Source organism: Echinops telfairi, unplaced genomic scaffold (assembly GCF_000313985.2).
Source record: "Echinops telfairi isolate 266 unplaced genomic scaffold, ASM31398v2 ScPeMD7_7410;HRSCAF=8448, whole genome shotgun sequence".
Lineage (NCBI taxonomy): Eukaryota > Metazoa > Chordata > Mammalia > Afrosoricida > Tenrecidae > Echinops > Echinops telfairi.
This window is the reverse complement of record NW_022111310.1, coordinates 14,271,405-14,292,134: the sequence shown is the minus strand read 5'-3', so window position 1 is coordinate 14,292,134 and position 20,730 is coordinate 14,271,405. Positions and strand designations below refer to the sequence as shown.

General features: G+C 43.1%; 1 protein-coding gene across 1 annotated transcript in view; it reads left to right on the top strand.

The window, feature by feature from the left end:
- SVEP1 (sushi, von Willebrand factor type A, EGF and pentraxin domain containing 1) overlaps positions 1 to 20,730 on the top strand; it is a gene marked incomplete at its 3' end in the record, with an annotated part of 165,946 nt that overhangs the window by 89,703 nt on the left and 55,513 nt on the right. The window contains exons 22-33 of the mRNA XM_045296537.1: positions 909 to 1,022; positions 2,725 to 2,926; positions 5,209 to 5,366; positions 9,899 to 10,100; positions 11,140 to 11,315; positions 12,369 to 12,493; positions 13,684 to 13,807; positions 15,117 to 15,287; positions 16,289 to 16,462; positions 16,887 to 17,006; positions 20,212 to 20,388; positions 20,560 to 20,644. Of these exons, the coding sequence (XP_045152472.1) occupies positions 909 to 1,022; positions 2,725 to 2,926; positions 5,209 to 5,366; positions 9,899 to 10,100; positions 11,140 to 11,315; positions 12,369 to 12,493; positions 13,684 to 13,807; positions 15,117 to 15,287; positions 16,289 to 16,462; positions 16,887 to 17,006; positions 20,212 to 20,388; positions 20,560 to 20,644 (1,828 nt within the window). The remainder of the gene's footprint in view (positions 1 to 908; positions 1,023 to 2,724; positions 2,927 to 5,208; positions 5,367 to 9,898; positions 10,101 to 11,139; positions 11,316 to 12,368; positions 12,494 to 13,683; positions 13,808 to 15,116; positions 15,288 to 16,288; positions 16,463 to 16,886; positions 17,007 to 20,211; positions 20,389 to 20,559; positions 20,645 to 20,730) is intronic.

Here is a 20,730-nt window from a genome sequence, read left to right as displayed (position 1 = left end):
TCCCAGGGAGAGCTGGTGTCCAGCGTGGCAGACACACATGCTGGGGGAAATAGATGCATGCTTCTAACTCAAAATATATGTTTACTGGACATGACATGAATTGTGTGGATCTATTATGAAAGGCCAAAAAAAGTTTATGCTTACTACACTCTAACAGAAAAATATACACTCTTTATTTTTATCTATCTAATATAGACTCTATCTTTAGTTTACCTAGCTCTGTTCTCCAAAACTGACTGATTGATGGAATATGCCCTTAGCCCATCTTCACGTGGTTATAATACATAAATTATTAGCTAACAGAATTTCAGTAGTTGCTGACTTAAGCACTCTGACTTCTTCAACTCAAGGAGCTATTGTATATTTGTATTTGAATCTAAGATTGTAGGCTCCTTTCTGTCCCTGGCTGCGGAAATGCCATAGACCTGTGTGTGTCTCATTTTCTACATCCATAAAAGAAAGGGTTTGAATGATATCCGTTCCACAAAAATTATATCCACCTGGAAAATGGAACAGCTGCTTAGAAGATGGACTCTTTTCCCAATGTACAAAACAAAATAACTTCTTTTCTTTATGCAATGGATTTCTCGCAGATTTATTTCAAACTTTCTATTACCTCTCATCTGTAAAGGAATGAACAATCCAAAGTGGTCAGCAACAAACAAAAGAGTAATAAGTGACATGTGTTTTTAAAAAATTATGTTTATGATCATCTGAACTAATAAATATCACTGGTATTCCTGGCTGAAAATGGTATGAAATTTGTTGGGTATTTTGAAAATAGCAAGATGCTTCACGAGCAGGTAAGCTATTATTCCCAGTTGTTCAGCTGACGCCTGAAAAAAACGACTGGTCTTAAAGAAGTCCTCTGAGGCTTCTCCTGCTCAGCGATTCTGTGCTCCCTCCAGGTCAACTCTGTGAAGAAAACATAAACGAGTGTAGTTCCAGCCCTTGTCTGAACAAAGGGACCTGTGTGGATGGGGTGGCTGGCTATCGCTGCACCTGTGTGAAAGGATTTATAGGTACCGTGTTGTCATTTCATATTGTCTTAAAATTCTGTAGAGCTGCACAGATTATTACGTGACTGATGTTTTCTTTGAATTTTGAAAGGCCTTAAGAAGAGATACAGAGAGTCCCAAAAGAGTTCAATCAATTCAGTCGTCTCTTTGGAAGTAAAATAGTATTTCATTCAGACACCAAATGCTAATTCCATCATATGATTAACAGTGTGTATTTCAAATCAGCAACCAATCTAATAAAACATCAGATTATTGCTCATAGAAATGACCTAGGAGGCATGATATTCTGAGCCCGCCTTGGACTTGCATGGGGCTCAGAAACCTGCACTCATTCACACAGACCAGGAGGACACTGGACTAACGAGGATTCTCTTTATGTCAAATAGAAGACAGAGAGATCCAGCCAGACTTGGTTGTTCATAATATCTGCTGATGTGATACAAATGGATAAACTAGAGTGATTGAAAATTGATGAGACTTTCCATTATAATTGATTTATAATTTATGAATTTTTGATTATAATTTCTAAATTATGAATCAATTATTATTGATGGAAATAAATTATGATTGGAAATAAATATGTAACTATTTTAAATATCATATATTTATGTTTACTATAAATAAAAATCATAACCATAGTAATATAAAGTATCATAACCAAATAGCTATTAACTCACAATAAAGTAAATTATACTTAAACATATTGAATCTATAAGTTGATTTTTTTTATTTTACTGGAAGATAAAAATCTTTAAAAATTGAGACACATTATTGAAAGGAAAGTTTCAAAATTGTAGTCGAATTTCTCCCAAATTAAAAATACAAGACCTCAATAAATATGATGGGATACAAAAGATGGCACAGGACCAGGCAGTGCCTTGTTCTGGATGGTCCTTTGACAAAGAACAACTTTAATGCAGAATATTTAACATCATAAGAGAATGGTTATTGATAAATGAAAAATAATCAGGTACAGGCATATAAGCCATAGGATTCTGTTTTGTGTATATCTACTGTGCAGAGATATATCTGAGAGTAACATGAGTTTTATTTTCTTTCATGTGCTGTCTTGATTTTTCTTATTTTCCTATTTTAATTTACTAGCCATTTGAGTCTTCCATCAATTAAGCATTTCTGCATAGACGTGGGCTAGGGAAAGGGAGCTGGAGGAGGAAGGGGGAGAGGAGGGGTAGGTGTGAGAGAGAAACAAGGAACAAAAGCTTTCAAGCCAGTTCTTTGGTCAATAAGGAACTGATGTGAGGTCCAGTCCAGGAAGCATGGCCACCAGGTAACAGCACAGGAAGACCTTGTGAGCCGCCACCAGAGGCAGCCCTGGTGAGGAGGAAATCCAGGGCTTCCCAGGAACCAGGAAAACCACTTCCAGGCTAAGCAGCCCAAGGTTTCTCCAAAGGCACTGGGACAATCAGATGGAGCAACCAGCAGTCTCTCAATGAGATGCCCATTACTCGTCTTGGATTCAGAAAAGGGTGATATATAAAAAATTTTTTAAGAGCAGATTACAAAAAACACAGAATTCAAAAGTTAGAGCTCATTAAAGAATTGGCTCTCTGATCAGTTTGCTAGTCTCAGCAGTGTCCAATCCAGTCCCTTAGGAAGCAGCCTCTTCCAATAAGTCAACTCCTTGATCACAGTTGTCCCCGGGAGTCAATGATTTGAATTCTTTGTCCTTCTCATCCATCCGCAGGCCCGCACTGTGAAACAGAAGTCAACGAATGCCAGTCGAGCCCGTGCTTAAACAACGCAGCCTGTGAAGACCAAGTTGGGGGTTTCTTGTGCAAATGCCCCCCTGGCTTTGGGGGTGCCTGGTGTGAGAAAAATGTGGATGAATGTCTCAGTCAACCGTGCAAAAATGGAGCTACCTGCCAAGATGGTGTCAACAGCTTCAGGTAAAAGACTCTGTCTTGTCCTTCTCATGTTTGTGTTTTCTTATTTGTGGAGTCATTCTGCAGCCTCTGTGAGGTCTGACTTTGAGTTCTGAGTCAGCCACTCCTGAAAAAGTAGCCCAAGTTCAGGCTACAGTAGAATCCACCCTCCACTTGAGGACCTGATCACTAAGACAGGGGAAACACGAGTGATTTTAAAATAGGAAAGATGCAGTTTTTAAGTTCCCCAATGATTCTTATGCACAGCCAAGTTTGGGAACCACTGTTCTATACTTAGGAAATCACAGGAGATGAAAGGAAATAAGTGCATAGAAGCGTATCATCTAACACTAGATTAGATGAAACCCATATTTGTAAGAGTTTGATAGCATATCCAAAGTCCACACAGTAGGTTAAATCAGAAGGAATTGAGTAATTGTATATCACAATGCCAATCTACATATTACATCCAGGTTTTCAAACTTGCTTTAAGAGTTGCATAATCCTAATTGAAACTTAATTTAACTGGAGTGTGTACACAAATGAAATAATAAAAGCTGTGCTTGTGTAGAGGGAAGTAGTGATTTTGCAGGGAGAGAGGCTTGGTTTTCCCAAGGCAGCTCCTAGAATATTTTTAATACTAACATTGTCCTACTATTGCTATCAAGATAGACCTCTACCGCCCGTGCCCTTGCAAGATGTATGCTTTCTACTGAAGATAGGACAGCCCTGCATGCGAAAGCCTAGAAAACGTTATTGTCTTCAAGACAATACATTCCTGGCTCTCTACATTTGTGAAAGTTAAAATTTTTTTTAAAAGTCTTCGTCAGTTGAAAGATTTCCCAATCCTTTTCATCACAGTCACCCAACAAATGGCCAGGACAGTATCGAGAAGAATTAGGAAGGCACTTCTCCCAATGAGATGTTTAGCAAGGTGAGATTTCATCAGTGTGACATCAGCTTAATGTTCGCTCTTTGCATCCTGTGTGCTATAGCACCCGGATCACAGACAGAGAAATATGCAGGTGAGGCTAAATACAAGTCTTTCAAATTCTCCCCAGTATTCAAAACAATTGAACACCAAATGGAGCTCAATTCTTACAAGGAAAACAGTGAAGATAAATACTCCTAATCCAAATGCAAGTTACCACCAACGTGAATTTGTTTTCATAATGGAAGATGTTGGAGTGATTTCAAATCGCAGAGGATAAAGATCATTAGATTTAACTTGAAATCCAGAAAATCAATTTATAATCCCCTGATTCCACCTCAAGTTTCAGTGGGAAGTGTTAATAAGTATATCAGTTGCCATTTATTGAACAAGTCCCTTTTAGTTCTGAAATCTTTCAAAGCTAGAGAAAAGTACAAATGAAAGAAAAAAGAGTAATGAAAGCCATGGCCGTATGGAGCCCTGGTGGCACTACTGGGTAAGTGCTGGACGGCTAACTGCCGAAGTGGGCAGTTCAAACCCACCAGCTGCTCCACAGAAGGCAGATAAAGGGATCTGCTCCCATGGACTCCCACTCTCTGAAACCCTGTAAGGGGTGTGGTGAGCCAGAATCCACTCTGTCGGTCGGCTTGTGCTTTCTTCTTGCTTGTTTATTCATGTATGTCACATCTGTTGTTTTAAATAAGTTCTAGAGATCTTGTGGATTGCCTCCACCACACACACACACACACACACACACACACACACACAGTATCTTTTCCTCTTCCCCAGAAGTAACCACTGTCTGGAAGTTAGGGGCTGCCTTCCTCATTTAGGGTTTACCATTTACTACAGCTGTGACCCCATAAATAGCACATAGTATTGGTAAGCATGTTTTGGAAGTTATATCATATTATGCATACCCTTTTGTAATTTGTTTAAGGACATATCAGCCAGGCTTGGGAATATGACTAAGGCCCCTCCATAGGAGTAGTAATAATAATAATAATAATAGTTGTATTACCTTATTGTTGCAAAGATCGGTTGAAGACTTAGAAAGCTTAAAGATATAGACAGCATTCAGAACCATGTCTGGGCTTTTATTTCTTCCCCTGCCACTTCTGCAGGGGCAGAAAGCGCTGTGTGTGCACAATACTTCACCTTGGCTTTCTAGTTGGTTTTGCTGCTACAGTTCTTCTAATGTGTCAACTGGGCTCTTGTTGTGAAAACTTCTTTAAGAAGAGTCCGAGGCTGATTTTGATGTGCAAACTGTGTTTCAGCTCCTCAGTTTTCAGCACCTTTTGAGGCCCATTATCATGACCCGGAGTCTTCTCCGAGGCCTCTCTGCAGTCCTCTGTCACGTCATCTGTCCTTCCAGGTGCCGGTGTCCGGCCGGCTTCACGGGGCCACACTGTGAGCTGAACGCCAACGAGTGTCACTCTAACCCATGTCAGAACCAGGCCACCTGTGTGGATGGACTCAACTCATACAGCTGCAAATGTCTGCCAGGATTTTCAGGCAGTAACTGTGAAACAGGTATATATGATCCCAGTGTTATTAATAACAATAACTAAAATGGTCATATCTCTCTTTTTACTTTGAGCATGACCTGTGGGCCAAACATGATGGTGGGCAGTGAGCACTGTTTAAAATCTTCACAAGGTCACTTGGCCGGAGGGCACTGCCCGTCAGCTGGGATCAAATGGTCAAGGAAGGAAAATGGGACGTTGGCTATAGATGGGCTACCGTGTAAATCTATGATGATGTTCCCCCGATAGGTAGAAAGTCCTACCAGATGGATGAGGGATACTGCTGGGAAAACAACCTAGCAGAGGGGAAAGGGGGCAACCATGTCTGGGGGACAGAAATGCATGTCTCTTGATAGGAAAAGAGGGAGGACCAGCCTCCAGCTGGGGAGAAGGATGACTGAAAGTGATTTAGGGGACTCTAGGGGGTGTTGGGGGGAGGGGGAGTGTCTTTGGTGGTATGCACCAAATTAGCCACATAGACCTGGGCTTCTCGATGTATCCTGGGCACCCAGGCCAGGTGCCATGAACACCAGGACACTGAATTCTGGATCTTCAAGGTGCACAGCATGCTCCAGAGGCAGCATCAGTGAGATCATCCCATACAGAACTCCACTGAGTGATCTGGACTGTACCTTAGACGCACTTGTAACTTGAGGACTTAAGTCAGAAAATACATGGTGTCAGAGTGTAAGATAATACAGAGTCAGACTCTTATCTTACAAATCTGATGGGTTTGAGAGAGGTACAATCTGCATAGAAAACTTATAGATAAAAGATAACACCAAAGTTGGGGTGCAGCACCACCCTGTGTGATCATGAGGTGTTGACGGGAAAAGGTATCAGAAGTTCAAAAACGAGCAACCAAATTGATGTGAAGGGGCGTGGATGTGTTGGAGACCCAAAGCCCACCTGTAAGATAATTGGACCGTTCCTCACAAAATGGCCACACACAGAGGGATGATATATCCAGGGTGTGGTATGGCACTGGTGAACCACATAACTATCCTCTAGTTCTCTAATATTCCCTGCCCTTATTATGACTTTCATTTGTTTTACCTCATTAAGCATGTTAGATTTGCATATGTTCATCTGTATATTTAAAGTCATTTGGGACATGAAAGTCAAGATAGATAACCCTTCAGATATAGTAATAGGAGTAATGGTTCCCTGAGGGTACGGGAAGAGAGGGTGGGTGAAATGGGGTATTGGGGAGCTGATAGCATTGATGACTACGTAATCCCACTCAATGGGATTGTACATGAATGGATAGATAGTTGGGTTGTTTTTTTTTGCCATATCTTATACAATCCTATTATAGAAAAAGAAGGGTTCCAGGAGGGTATGGTGGGAGGTGGAGGGAACAGAGTTCAAGAAGAAAGAAAATATTTTTAAACTGTGGTAACAGTTATATAATATTGCTTCATGTGACTGAACGGTGGAATGTTATGGTATCTGCAGTAGGGAAGGAGGGGGTAGAAAAGGGGAACCGATCACAAGGATCTACATATAACCTCCTCCCTGGGGGACGGACAACAGAAAAGTGGGTGAAGGGAGACGCTGGGCAATGTAAGATAAGATATAATAATAATTTATAAATTATCAAGGGTTCATGAGCGAGGGGGAGCGGGGAGGGAGGGAGAGGGGTAAAAGGAAAATGAGGAGTTGATTCCAGGAACCCAAGCAGAAAGCGAGTTTTGAGAATGATGAGGGCAATGAATGTATAAGGGTGCTTTACACAATTGATATTTGTGTGGATTGTGATAAGAGTTGTATGAGCCCCAATAAAATGATTTAAAATGATAATAAAGTTGAGGTTCAGGGGACCCTGCAGCATAGACACTTCAGGACCCTGAACTATATTTGAAGCAGGTTTAACTACCCTCCCTGCGCACGGGCTGCAACACATGACAAGTTTACACAAAAGGCATTTGACAATTTTTAAGAGTCTACAAAGAAGTATTAACCTATCAGCCAGCTGTCCACAGACAGGAGGGAAAGACGAGGTTGGGAACATGAAGTTGCTGATAAGTTTGCAGACTGCTGCTTCTGCAGCCTGGCCAGGGAACATGAGGCAAAGTGTCTGTTTTATCTCAGGTGGCTGCTTCATCAGCTCTCCTGGCTAAGCCTTCTCACAACCTTGAGCGGTGAAAGGTTGGGGTCCTGCCCTGATTGCCTAAGAGGAAACAGTCTTTCCCCCACATCTGAGAAAGCATAAGACAGCTGTGCCAATATTGATGAACTGTTGGTAGGCAAACAAACAAGGTCTTGATACATCAATGCCCTATATGCTGTATTAGCATATGTGTTATTTGGCAAACCTATGAAGGAAACTCTATTTCATTTTATTTTGTTTTTATTTGTTCATAATAGGGTGTATCTCAGAGGTGTTATATCATTGGAGGTCACCTTCTTGAAATTGTATTATATCTTTTTCTGTTTTTCAGTAAATGAAACTCAGGATAAACCTATAGGGACCAGTGTAGAATAAAGATTTCAAAGGGGGGGGGGCACAAGGGTTCTGGGGGGTCAAAGGGTGACAATGTCAAGGAATCCAGGAGAAAAAGTATGTTTGAAAGCTGATTGTGGAAGCAACTGTACAATTCTACTTGACACAATTGAACTATGGAATGATATGACATATGTATTAACTCTCAAGTAATAAGGAATTTTAAAACACACAGATCCAAGAATAGATTTTTGGCTCACATTAAATCCTAGCTCCAACTTAAGAACAATTAGTTTTTACATCATGGCCCTGCTCGATACTCACCCAAAGAAAGAGACCACAGAAGATAAGGTGTTTTAGCAAAGTGTGGTGAAGAAATTAGATGGTGCCTGGCTATCAGATCAAATAGCATCTGGGGTCTTAAAAGCTTGTCTGCAAACAAGCAGCCATTTAAGTGAGACGTCAGCTAACTCCACATGGAAGAAGCACATCATAATTACACACTGACAGCTTGGAAATCAAATAGTCCAAAGTCGAGGGGGGGATTAGTATCAGAGGCTAAATTGTGAGAATCTGGTTTGCAGACGGCTATGGCTGACACTAGGAGTTCCAAGATTCATTTGTGGGAGCTACGTAGCACACAGCCTGAGGGGTGGAAGAAAGGGGCTACTAAATAAGGACAATGGGGAGATGAATATAGAAGATCAAAGGCATAAATCTGACTTGAACTGTTAAAGCCTTGTCAGTTGGTCCCCCTGTGATGCACGCTGGACTGGATCTGGTGTTCAACATTTTCTGTATTTTTTTTTTGTTCACATAAGGGTGCCTCTCAGAGGGTTATGTCATCAGAGGGCACCCTCTTGAAACTGTTGGTTTTTCAGTCTATGAAACTGAGAATAGTGGAACCTGTAGGGACAGCAAGTAGAAGAAGGGTTTGGGGGGCAGGGGAGGGATGGTACAGTGGTGGTGGTGGTGCTGGTGTGGGGGAAATAATGTCAAGGAATCCAGGAAGAAAAAGAATGTTTGGAAACCGATCGTGGTAGCAATTGTACAATTGTCCGTGGCATGATTGAACGATGGCATGATATATGTATTAACTCCCAATTATTCAGTTAAAATTAAAGAGTCTTCACAATCGTCCTGTAACCTGTTGTCGTCAGTGGCTGCCAAGTGAATCACTCACACCTTCCATCTAGTAATATTGTGCTCCACTCTGTGTCCCCCGAGGTGGTCATCCAATCGACTAGGTTCAATTACGAGCATCTCCAGTAGCGCAGGTGAGGACAGTGACGCGTAGGGATGTAAGGGAGGTAAAGAAAACTCTACTTAGCACAACTCTTCTCATATTTAGGAGTCCTTTGATAAGCTACTTGACTTAAGAGGTGTGAGAGTCCCTGGATCCGGTTGTGATCCAGTAAGCTAATTCTAAGCTACTTTTTTAAAGGAAACAGGTGATCTTTTAACTGTAGACTTAATTTGTTTTGATTTATTGACGAGAGTACACAGGTGTTGGGAAAGAGAGACAAGCCAGAACCCCTGGGTAGGGTGGACCATTGTTCCTGTAGTTACCTCCCCTTTCTCTTCTGTGAGGGTGCTGCTGGCCCATAGTGGTTATGCATTAGGTTGTTAATCACAGGTCAGCAGTTCAAAACCACTAGCCGCACCACAGGAGGACAAAACTTTCTACTCCTATAAAGATTTACAGAGTCAGAAACCCACAGAGGCAGTTCTACTGTGTCCTGTCAGGCTCCTTCGAGTCTGAGTTTGGTTTCTACAGGCATGCCTTAGAGTCTACCCTTGTTAAGAACTCCTCAGTTCGACCTCCCCTTCCAACGATTCCAGTTCTCTGTTTCCTTTCCACTATTGAGTGGTTTTGCATCTCAGGTACGCGCCAATGAGCATCTTCGAAGAGAATGCCATCTGTTTGGTAAATGACATGCGTTTCACTTTGAAACTGCCTCTCAAATAAGCTTATGTTCTGAGAGAATTTACCCTTGTTGTTGTTCTGTGCAGTTAAGTTGATTCGGACCCAGAACCACTGAAAGGTACCTTTTCATGGGCTACAATCTGCACATGTTTCTTACTCGTTGCAGAACGGTCTAGGAGTTTTAACCTGGACTTTGAGGTGTCTGGGATCTATGGTTATGTCTTGCTGGATGGAGTGCTGCCGTCTCTCCGCGCCGTGACCTGCACATTCTGGATGAAATCATCAGACATCTTCAACTATGGAACACCAATCTCCTATGCACTTGACAATGGCCAGGACAATACCTTCCTCCTGACGGACTATAACGGGTAAACGGATTGTCTAGTATAGCGCCTGAATGCCGTGTGGGGACGATGATGCAGTAGAGCGCCGCCCTACCTCTGTGGGGATCATCTTTAGGACGTTACCCTGACATCAAGGTAGAACCTCGGCGAGGGAGAGAGAAGGAGGGTGGTCCAGGGCCACAGCAGAACAGCAAGAAGTCAATGACTAAATATTCCATCTAGACAAGTTCTGTAGGAGAGCCCAGGTTTAGCGATACTCCCTTAGACAGGCGTCGTGCTTTCGTATGCATTACTTCACATGAGTGCCATGATGTGGCACTGAGGGATTCGTGCCCATTTCACAGAGAGGAAAGCTAAGTTGCCGAGAGGCCAAATGATTTGCCTAAAACCTCACAGCAGAACGACAGCGCTAAGACGCCATTTCTGATTGCTGTTTTCGCTGGTGCTCCTGATTTTACATACCAAGGCCTCCACGGCCTCAGGCATTTCTGTGGTGACATTGACCCTCAGTCTCCACACAAGTCTTCAGCCTGCTGCTGTAAGTTGTCGGTCTCAGGACCCCGTGAGCTCTCTTCTCAACCCGAGGAAATCCCTCTCTTGTGGTGGAAACCCTACATTTGAATTTTTTTCATAAATATGTTGATATAGGTTCTGAGGAGATGCCTGTAGAAGCATTCAATCATGAAATGGAACTCACTTTCTCTGGGACATTACAAGATTATTCTCAGTCTCAGGAATACACTTAGAGAAATGAAAACAAACTGATATTGGTAGAACTCCTACTCTTTCCTCTCTATAAAATAGCCAGTTGGTGACTTGTCTCAAATTGGATCCGCTTTTCTTAGTTTATCCTAAGGTTTACTCCTACCACCCAATAAGCTACAGTACTGTATAATTTGTGAATTAAGTCTTCTCCTATGAAATGTGGCCAAATACGTAAAAGGAGAGATGAGATTATATAAATTACCCACCAAAAAAAAAGAGGAAAAAAGATGTAATTTGTCCTACAGAAAGAATTTCCATGTATATCTGCTGACTGCGCCACCTGCTCTCCCCCCCACAGCTGGGTTCTGTATGTGAACGGCAAGGAAAGGATAACGGACTGTCCCGCGGTGAACGATGGCAAGTGGCACCATATCGGAATCACCTGGACAAGTGCCGACGGAGCTTGGAAAGTGTATCTAGATGGGAAACTATCAGATGGTGGCTCCGGCCTCTCTACTGGCTCTGCTATCCCTGGTATGGCTCAGCAAAATCAGCCTGTTCTCAGGGTGGTGGTCTGTAAATGGGCAACAGGTTTGCTGGCGGTTATTGTCCTTGGTTTTAGACAAAGATCAACAGTTACCTGTGGCATTTACTTTCCCCTGATTTTGCGAATTAACTGGAGCTTTTTCGCAGGTGAGCTATATGGTACTATGGTTAGGAACGGCCTTTTGGGATAGGTGATAGACAGACAGACAGACAGACAGACAGCCAGGAAGCATGCTGAAGGAACAACAGCTCATCCTACAATTGCCTTCCAACAAGAGTAATTGCTTGTGTTGTTTGGTTTGGGGTTGTGTTATCTTTTGGAAGGAGATCGTTTGTACTTGGTAGACAAGCAGAAAGGCTGCTCATGGCTCATTTTTGTGTATGCCCTTTTTCGAATAGAACTCAAGCACTCCTCTCAAAAGGTCTTAGCATAAACCTTCAGAGAGGAGAGTGTGCGAAGGTTTTAACCAGCCCGTTCCCAGCATCATGCCTGACTCTGGGCGCATCTGCCGACAGAAGGACTTGCGCTAGGAGACCTCATGGCTCAGTCTTCTTTGTTGCATATGTTTTTGCACTGGCGTTTCAATGAAGGAAGATTAAACAAACAAAACTGAAAAAAGCATTGACTGTGCATTCTGAAAATAAGTTGCACTGAACTATAATAAAATACTAATAAACATAGCATTATAGGCTAAGGAATAAGAAATGAGACTTCTTATAGTCTGTCATGGAGGATAATTCCCTAGAAGAAGTCAACAAAGTGAACTTAACCTATTCTGTGTGACAGAATATTATATACATAGAGTTCTTAAGTTGAGTGAATATTCATGAATCCAATCTAATATTCCCAAAATATAGCTAACATTTTTAAGTTGCTCTAGAAATCATTGGGTCTGCTCTTATTGATAGAACTAGCCTTAGGTTTAGCTCATTGCACTTTTCAACAATCTTCTATTTATACTGACCTGCCTTTCAGCAAATTAGCTTGTCAGAATTAACAATCATGCCAGTGTCCCTCCTTCTTCCTCTCTTTCTCTTTAGGTGGTGGCGCGTTGGTTCTCGGACAAGAGCAAGACCTAAAAGGAGAGGGATTCAATCCAGCAGAGTCTTTTGTGGGCTCCATTAGCCAGCTCAACCTCTGGGACTATGTCCTGTCTCCACAGCAGGTCAATTCCATTTTCAGTGTATGACAGTAATGAGATTCAAAGGTACAAACCCAGTACAAATGTGAACAGCCTAATGATGCCGTATCTTGCTGTCAGCTTTTGGTTTGCAGAATCTCACCAATGTCATTTATAGGTAGGGTCAGAGAATAAGCCAGGCAGAGGTTACCTGCTGAAAGCTTCCAATATATCCCCCACTCCCCCCACCCCATCCACCCTCTTATAATTAGTTTCTTGGTGGTAGTATACTTAAAAGGTATTGGAAATTGTTATTTTATAAAATCATACCATTTTAAAGATGGGAGGAATAATCGAGAATGGAGTGCTTCAAATCCCTTTAAGTAAAGCTTCCAAGATTTAGGTTGGCCCAAGATGGTACATACCCACAAATGGGCTAGTGAATAAAGACAGGGCGAACCCAAACTGCCTGCTTCCGGTCCCAGTTATACCATGAACTCACTATGATAATTTTGAGCAAGTGCTTCCGTCTCTTAAAGCTTTACTTTCTTATCACTACAAGATAAATAAATAGAATGACAGAGCAGATTTTTCACATGATTAAATCCAGTGCTGCAGAGAGATTCCTGGTATGACCTAGAAGTCCCCGGTTAGGCACCTGGCTGCACGGTTGTTGTCTGAGCCCCTCGAAAGGCACCTTGGGGTACAGGCTGGTGATCTGCTTCTAAGTGGCCACCGCCATTGAAAACCCTACAGAGCAGTTCTATGCACTCTGCACCCCGGCGCTCTTCTCCACAGGTCAGAATCTATTTCGGGTCAACCCACAGCAGGAAGGCTTGGCACAGAGTAATGATTGAGTAGGTTTGCTCCTATTACTACAGTAGCAAACCCTCTCCAAGCCTCGGCTTTCCCAGCACCCCATCAGAGCTAGACGAGATGGGCACCTCTACAATACCTTCATAAACAGCGTGGCATTAGACCAGAGCAGACTGTCTATGTACAGAAATCTGCCTTCCTGGAAACAGTGAGCCCAGGAAGAAAGCATTTGGGAGAAGGAACAATGGGGTCGGGAAGAAGGAGAGAGACGAGACCCTTCTTGTTGGCCCTGAAATCATACCATGCAGAAGCCTGTCCCCTGAACGTCTGTGACTGTTCCAACAGGACTAAGTGAAGGTATGAATGTGTCTTTGTGAAACATGTGAGGCCAGTCTAAAGATGTCTCCTTGAACGTTCAGGTGAAATCCCTGGCTACCTCATGCCCAGAGGAACTCAACAGAGGAAACGTGTTAGCCTGGCCGGATTTCCTGTCGGGGATTGTGGGCAAAGTGAAGATGGACTCCAAGAGCATGTTCTGTTCTGGTCAGCATTTCCTTCTCTCAGCTCTGGACTACCCCGGGGTTTCTGGAAAGGGGGGCCAATTCAAGACTCTGTCTTGCTCAATGGGTGCATGCCTGTCTGTCTTTTAAGAAGCCCTGGTGGCACAGTGGGTTAAGCATTGGGCTGCTAACCACAGGGTGAGTGGTTCAAACCCATTATCCGATCAGAGGGGGAAAGATGAGGCTGCCTGCTCCCACGGTGATTTGTAGTCTCAGAAACCCGCAGGAGAGGTTCTACTCCGTCCTCTCTGGTGGCCATGAATCAGAATCAACTTCACCGCAGTGGACTTTGGGGGGAGTCTGTTGCTTAGCTAAGTACTCATTTTTATCCTACCATCCTCCCAAAGATTGATGGTGTCTTTAAATTCTGAAGTACATGTTGTGCAACAGGCGAAACTTTAATTGGAATTGTGGACAAAGGTAAAATAAGATTAAGAAATGAGATGAGAAGGGGAGTAAAGTGAATTTGTGAAATGCTGACCAAAGTCCAAGGCTCCTGTTTGAAAGGGACTATTCTTTTTTTTAATCATTTTATTGGGGGCTCATACAACTCTTACCACAATCCATACATACATCAATTGGATAAAGCACATTTGTACATTCATTACCCTATTCTTTTTTTTAATCATTTTATTGGGGGCTCATACAACTCTTATCACAATCCATACATACATCAATTGGATAAAGCACATTTGTACATTCATTACCCTATTCTTTTTTTTAATCATTTTATTGGGGGCTCATACAACTCTTATCACAATCCATACATACATCAATTGGATAAAGCACATTTGTACATTCATTGCCCTCATCATTCTCACATTTGCTCTCCACCTAAGCCCAGAAGGGGACTATTCTTAACGCGTTACTCCCCTGCAGCTGTCTGAGTTGGGGGCAGAATGGGGAGAAGGATAGGACAGGGCGCAAAGGGAGAAAAGCAATGAACGTTAAAAGGGATCCTCAAACTCGGGGTGAACGAAACTACCTCTGTTAGAAGTCTTAGAATTTAGAATTAGGTGATCATGTATATAAACATTTTTTCATCTTCCTAAAACACTGATTTCTTTTTCCTTAAAGACAATATTCACCCGGTTTTTGCTGCAAATAGGGAAGGCTGTTAACTCAAATAGGTTGTTCTAGAACTCGTACTTGCCTCTGACCTAGTTATACCTAGTTTCGATGTCTGTAGAGTTGCTCTGAAATGCTGGTGCAAAGTAAGCCTCGAAACCCCTGACGTGGTGGTGGTGTCACTATGCTGCTGACAAGCCCGCCCCCCTTTGCTTTGTCATCAGATTGCCCGCCTTTAGAAAGATCCGTACCACACCTGCGAACTACATCCGTCGATGTAAAGCCAGGCTCCGAAGTCAGTGTGTTCTGTGACCCGGGCTTCCAGATGGTCGGGAATCCCGTGCAGTCCTGTCTTAACCAAGGACAATGGACCCACCCTCTTCCTCACTGTGAACGTGAGCTGCCTTTGTTGACCTCATTTCAGGGACTCTTGAGAAAAGCGTTGGCACCGTAGGGGCACTGTGCAGGAAAGCCAGATGAAAGCTAGTTTCTTCACGGTAACAAATGGAGCATGTCTTCCTCGGATCCTTCATGTGTGTCACTAACTGTACTGGCCGCCCTGAGGGAAGTGACCAGTGAAGATCCTCAAAGACTACTTGTGAAGGCAGGCAGGCGGGCAAAGGAAGTGGGTGGGAGAAAAAGACAGATTGGGCAGGCTGGAGGCCCAGAGGGACAGGGGTCACTGCTGGGTGGGGAGTAAGAGGTCTCTTCAGGTAGGTGTGTAATTTCCTTCATCCAGCACTGGTAGAGCACTCACTGTGTGCTTGGTTCTGGTCAGAGTCTTGGAGATGCAATAGCTGGGGAGAGACGTCCCTGTTCATATGGTGGAAGAGACAGATGATAGGCATGGAGATACAATAATTCCCACTCAATACCTAATAATGGTCAGCGCTAGTGGTAAGGACTAAGGAGAAATCTAGGACTCAACGTAGAGAAATACAAAGTGGGAGGATGGGTGATGGAAAGAGTGCTATTTTAAGTTGGGGGTCACAGACGTTTCTCTATTGCACGCACTACTGCGATATATCATCTATTTGTTTCTTGTCTCTCGACACCCCCTAACAAGTAGGGTCCGCAAGGAAGGGATTTTACTGGGTTTACTACTGTAACCTCAGCACCTCGGCTTGTACTTAGAGGGAGTGAGACCTCAGTGAACACTTTGAATGAATGAATGAATGAATGAATGAATGGCATACCTACGATGCCCCGGAGAGTGCGCTGACTCACAGAGCTCAGGTGTGACTGCAGTAGACTACCACATTTAGAGCCCTTTCGGGCTAATGTTCCTGTGTCTTGGAAATGTTCATGTGTAAAGGAATGCCTCTAAAATATAAAGATAATGTTCTCTGAGCTCTGCCCTCCTAATGGAGCTGTGTTCTTCCCGGGTACATTTCAGGGATCCGCTGTGGGGTGCCACCTGCTTTGGAGAATGGCTTTTATTCAGCTGAGGACTTCCACGCTGGCAGCACAGTGACCTACCAGTGCAACAATGGCTACTATTTGCTGGGTGATTCCAGGATGTTCTGCACAGACAACGGGAGCTGGAATGGCATCTCGCCATCATGCCTTGGTGAGATAACTTCAGCAATTTCTCTCCGGGTTTGTTCCGGCTCTGCTGGTGGCAGACATCCCAACTCTATTTGGTGGCCCGCAATTCCTGAGGCTCTCGTAGCATCCCTTTTGATAACTTTTATCTCATTGCAGTACACTCTGACCAAGCCCTGGGCTACGGCCACTGTCCACAAAGGTGCCAAAGAATGGTTTTACTTTTTATTAGCTTCCATAGTAAGACTCACTGTCAACTGTCTATTCACTAAGAAAACAATCGCTTTGGTTATGTACCTGGGATAGACTTATGGCTATTATATTTAAATGTTATAACTGCATATAAAACACTGAATCAAATTATATATAATGATTTAAAAATAGAGACAGATTTTTTTCTGTAGAAAAAATGAGCCTGTTTTTATATTTGTAAGTGGTCTTCATTTCAGATGTTGATGAATGTGCGGTTGGATCTGATTGTAGTGACCACGCAGCCTGCCAGAATACAATTGGATCCTACATGTGTTCCTGTACCCCACCATACACAGGAGATGGTAAAACGTGTGCAGGTATCTACATGTGTATAAATGGGGACTCCTATTTCAAGTTTTTATTCACATATATTTCAAGTCTATGTTATTAAAATTAGGAGTGTTTTTGATTTCAAAGGGCACCCAGTGGAGTAGAGATGATGAACATCTTTTAAAGACATTTGAGCAACAATTATAAGTGCTTTAAATTATCTTCGTGCCTGTCTTTCCCAACTTCTCAATATCTGAACAATAAAAACTGAGAGCCCATCCCATCACCAGTGTTGAAGAAATGTCTACAAAGTACAGAACAATAGAGAAGATCTAGAAACCTAGTCCATGGCTCTCCTGCTAAGTCAGAGCCAACAGAGGTTCCAAATGAATGCTTATAGCTTCACACTCTGTTCCCTGCCTCAGGGACACAGCATTACGTTGCTTTTTTAAATATGCCACATCTATACATGCTGTGACAACATGTGCTGTGACCTGTCTCCCAATCCATCGTTGCCTCTTTACATTCATTGTGAACAGAAACTCCCAGAAAACAGGAGAGCAGAAAATAAAGATGATTTTGGACATCACGCATCAAATCATCAGGGGAATCAATAGGTACCCAGAGTAAGATGCATCCATTCTTTGCAAAAAGTTTCCTGCTCAAGGAAATGCAATTATCCACAAGACTCAATGGGACACTGAAAATACATTAGTACAGAAACCTGAAGAAATTTTCAGGTGTCAAGTTATCCACAATAGGAAACAAGGTGACATCACCAAAAAGGGGGGCGGGATGAGGGGCTGGAAAGGTTTTATTTTAAGCCCAGTACCCTAAGGAAAAGGATGTAAATATTTAAACACAACAGAGACTAAACTTGGAAACCAATTGACCAGAGGGATAGTCAGAATAAGTATTCTGAATTTGGGTTCAAATTGTATGCAAATACTATCAATTACATTCTCAAATATACTAGGAGAGTGTCCGCGCCATGAGGGATGGGGACTGCTGTGGGGGGTGCCTGCGGGGCCTGAAGGCATAGTTGTATCTCGTCATTTAGAAGCAGATAAAGCGTGAGGTGCAGGTGGCTTTAAGGATTCTAAATCATCAATATACAAGGCATGCTTAAAATACCTTTTCTAATTTACCACTTTCTTGAGGAAATGTGCAAATTATTAAAACGAGAGGAAAGTCATCTGTAATCTAACCTCCAGAAATGGAATTCTGTTAAAATTCAGGTATATATTTTTTTCTGATACTTTTTCTGTATGCTTTCTATGTACATACAGATGCATAGATGTATGCCTATTGCTATGAATGTAAACCCTATATAAGCAGTTTTATATTTTAGCTCAGTGTGACATCCTTAGAGGTTTTATGACCATTGACTACTTTGAGAAAAAGAATTTTAAATCACCTTTCATAATCTACTTTGTGGATTTAATTTTTGCTATATTTTTAACATGTAGCTGAGTATCCCGTGTGGAAAACGTGCATTTTTTTTAACTTAGAGGTTTTTTGTTTATAATCTGGTTATTTCTCAAGGTCAGTTTCCATCGTGGCACTTAGGTTTTGAGAGGATTTAATTTGAGAAAAAAACCGTTTACTGTTGCCTACGTGGCGATCAGTCGCAGGTTGATCCGTTTCCCATTCCACAAGTCCTACGCAGTGCGTTTCACGCTGTTGGTTGGCGTCCCCACAATGCAATCATTTATCCCGCTTCCACCCATGTTTCCTATTTCCATTCCACCTTCTTTCCTAACCCTTCTGAACTTTGTCCTTCGGTAAATACTTCCCTCTGGAAGTATAGTTGACTATCCTAAACTATGCCACCTCCCAGGGGTTACTGTTCCCCGCATCGATCTGTCTGTTGTCAGGGTGAGTTCATTGCCAGACTGGAAGGGTGGCTAGAGATCTAGTCCATGGCTTCTGCCAGCCTCTCTCTTGCCTGTTTTATGAACTTGATTTTTTCCCCCACATCCTTCTAGTTTATTCAAGAGAGGATTCCATTTAAAGTTCTTGGTGTATAGCCAAAATGACCTCTGGACATAGGCGATCGTTATGTTTTCTTCTTTTGGAGAACTCAAGTTTATGGTCATGCCTGTCGCTCTGTTCTCATCCCAAACCTCCCTACAACTGATTTCCCTTCTAAGCAGGGCTGACTCCTAATTTGTGCATACTAAAATCCCCAAACCCACTGCCACTGAGTCAATTCCAACTCATACTGACCCTATCCAGTGCTTCTGAGACTATAAATCATTATCAGAGCAGCCAGCCTCATCTTTCGCTTATGGAACGTGGATACCACTGCTCTTGTGTTTGCAACCACATGCCTCACTCCACTGCACTACTGCCCAAAAGAAAAACAAGCAAAAGAATTCAGGACCATCAACTTGATTCTGACAAACAGAGACCTTACTGGACACACCCCATGGGTTTCCAAGACTATAAATCTTTCCGGGTGTAGAAAGCCTAAGCGTGGCTTGGTGGTTTCAAACTGCCGGCCTTCTGATTAGCAGCCCAAAGCACAACCCACTCCACCTCCAGGGCTTCACAACGCCACCCAAACCAAATCCTCCCCTGCCTTGATCGATTCTAAATCATAAGCAACACTACAGGGCAGGATAGAACTGCACCTGTGGGTTTCAGAGATTGTAACTCTCGGTGGGAGTGGAATGCCTCCTTTCTCCAAGAGACCGCACACGGTGGGTGGTTCCCAATTGCTGACCACCACCCTACCCGCCCCCCATGGTTAGCAGCCTAATTCATAACTGTCTACTCCACCAGCACTCCTGAGCTCCTTCCTTTGTACATAGGAGGCGCTTAGGTCCCCTCATCTATTTGAAAAGGAAAGTTGGAACCTTTTCTTAAATCTTGTTTTGTACAGACTACTCATCAGCTTAAACGCTTTGGAGAGTGGTGTGAGGTTGTGAAGGTTAAGGGTTAGAAGGACAGGAAAGGGCTGGAGTCCTTCTACGTCATCCACGGTGTTCCCAGGCAAAACCAACCTCCACGGCTCAGTAACTGTTGCACATTTCTGTTAGTCATTGCTGTTTCGAAATATGGTTGTCAGAGGGTCCGTTAAAATCTATGTCGGCCTGGTATCCAATGTGCCGCAGGACTGCAGGCCACCCCCTGCAAGCACTCCTCAGGATTTTACCTTCACTAGAGGGGGGTCCTCTTGCTATGAGACCTGACCTGGTTCTGTGAAAGCCACTTATTGTTGCCCCAAACCTCTCTCTCTCTTTTAAGAACCTATGAAATGCAAGGCTCCGGGAAACCCAGAAAACGGCCACTCTTCTGGTGAGATTTATACAGTGGGCGCGGAAGTAGCATTTTCTTGTGAGCAAGGCCACCAGCTGAAGGGAGTCGCCAGGATCATGTGCCTGGAGTCTGGCGAGTGGGATCATCCGGCGCCGCGTTGTGAAGGTGTGTAGCCGGGGGCCGGGTTTCCTGGGCACTGGGAGTGAGCGTCGCGTGTAAGATATAGAAATGCGGTATTATGTGCATCACTCTTTCCATTTGAAGCCCAGACTCACATTTTGCACACCCAAGTTAAGAAGAGCATTGCTTTTTGTTTGTTTTTTTCTGTTCCTTCAGCTATTTCTTGTGGTGAACCAGACATTCCAGAAAATGGTGGCATTGAGGGGACGTCCTTTACCTATGACAGTAAAGTGACATACAGGTACGTGGACTGTATAGCAGAAGCTGAGGACATACTGGCATTGATAGACTACTAAGAGAAGGGGGTAAGTACCCCAGAGGGTGTTC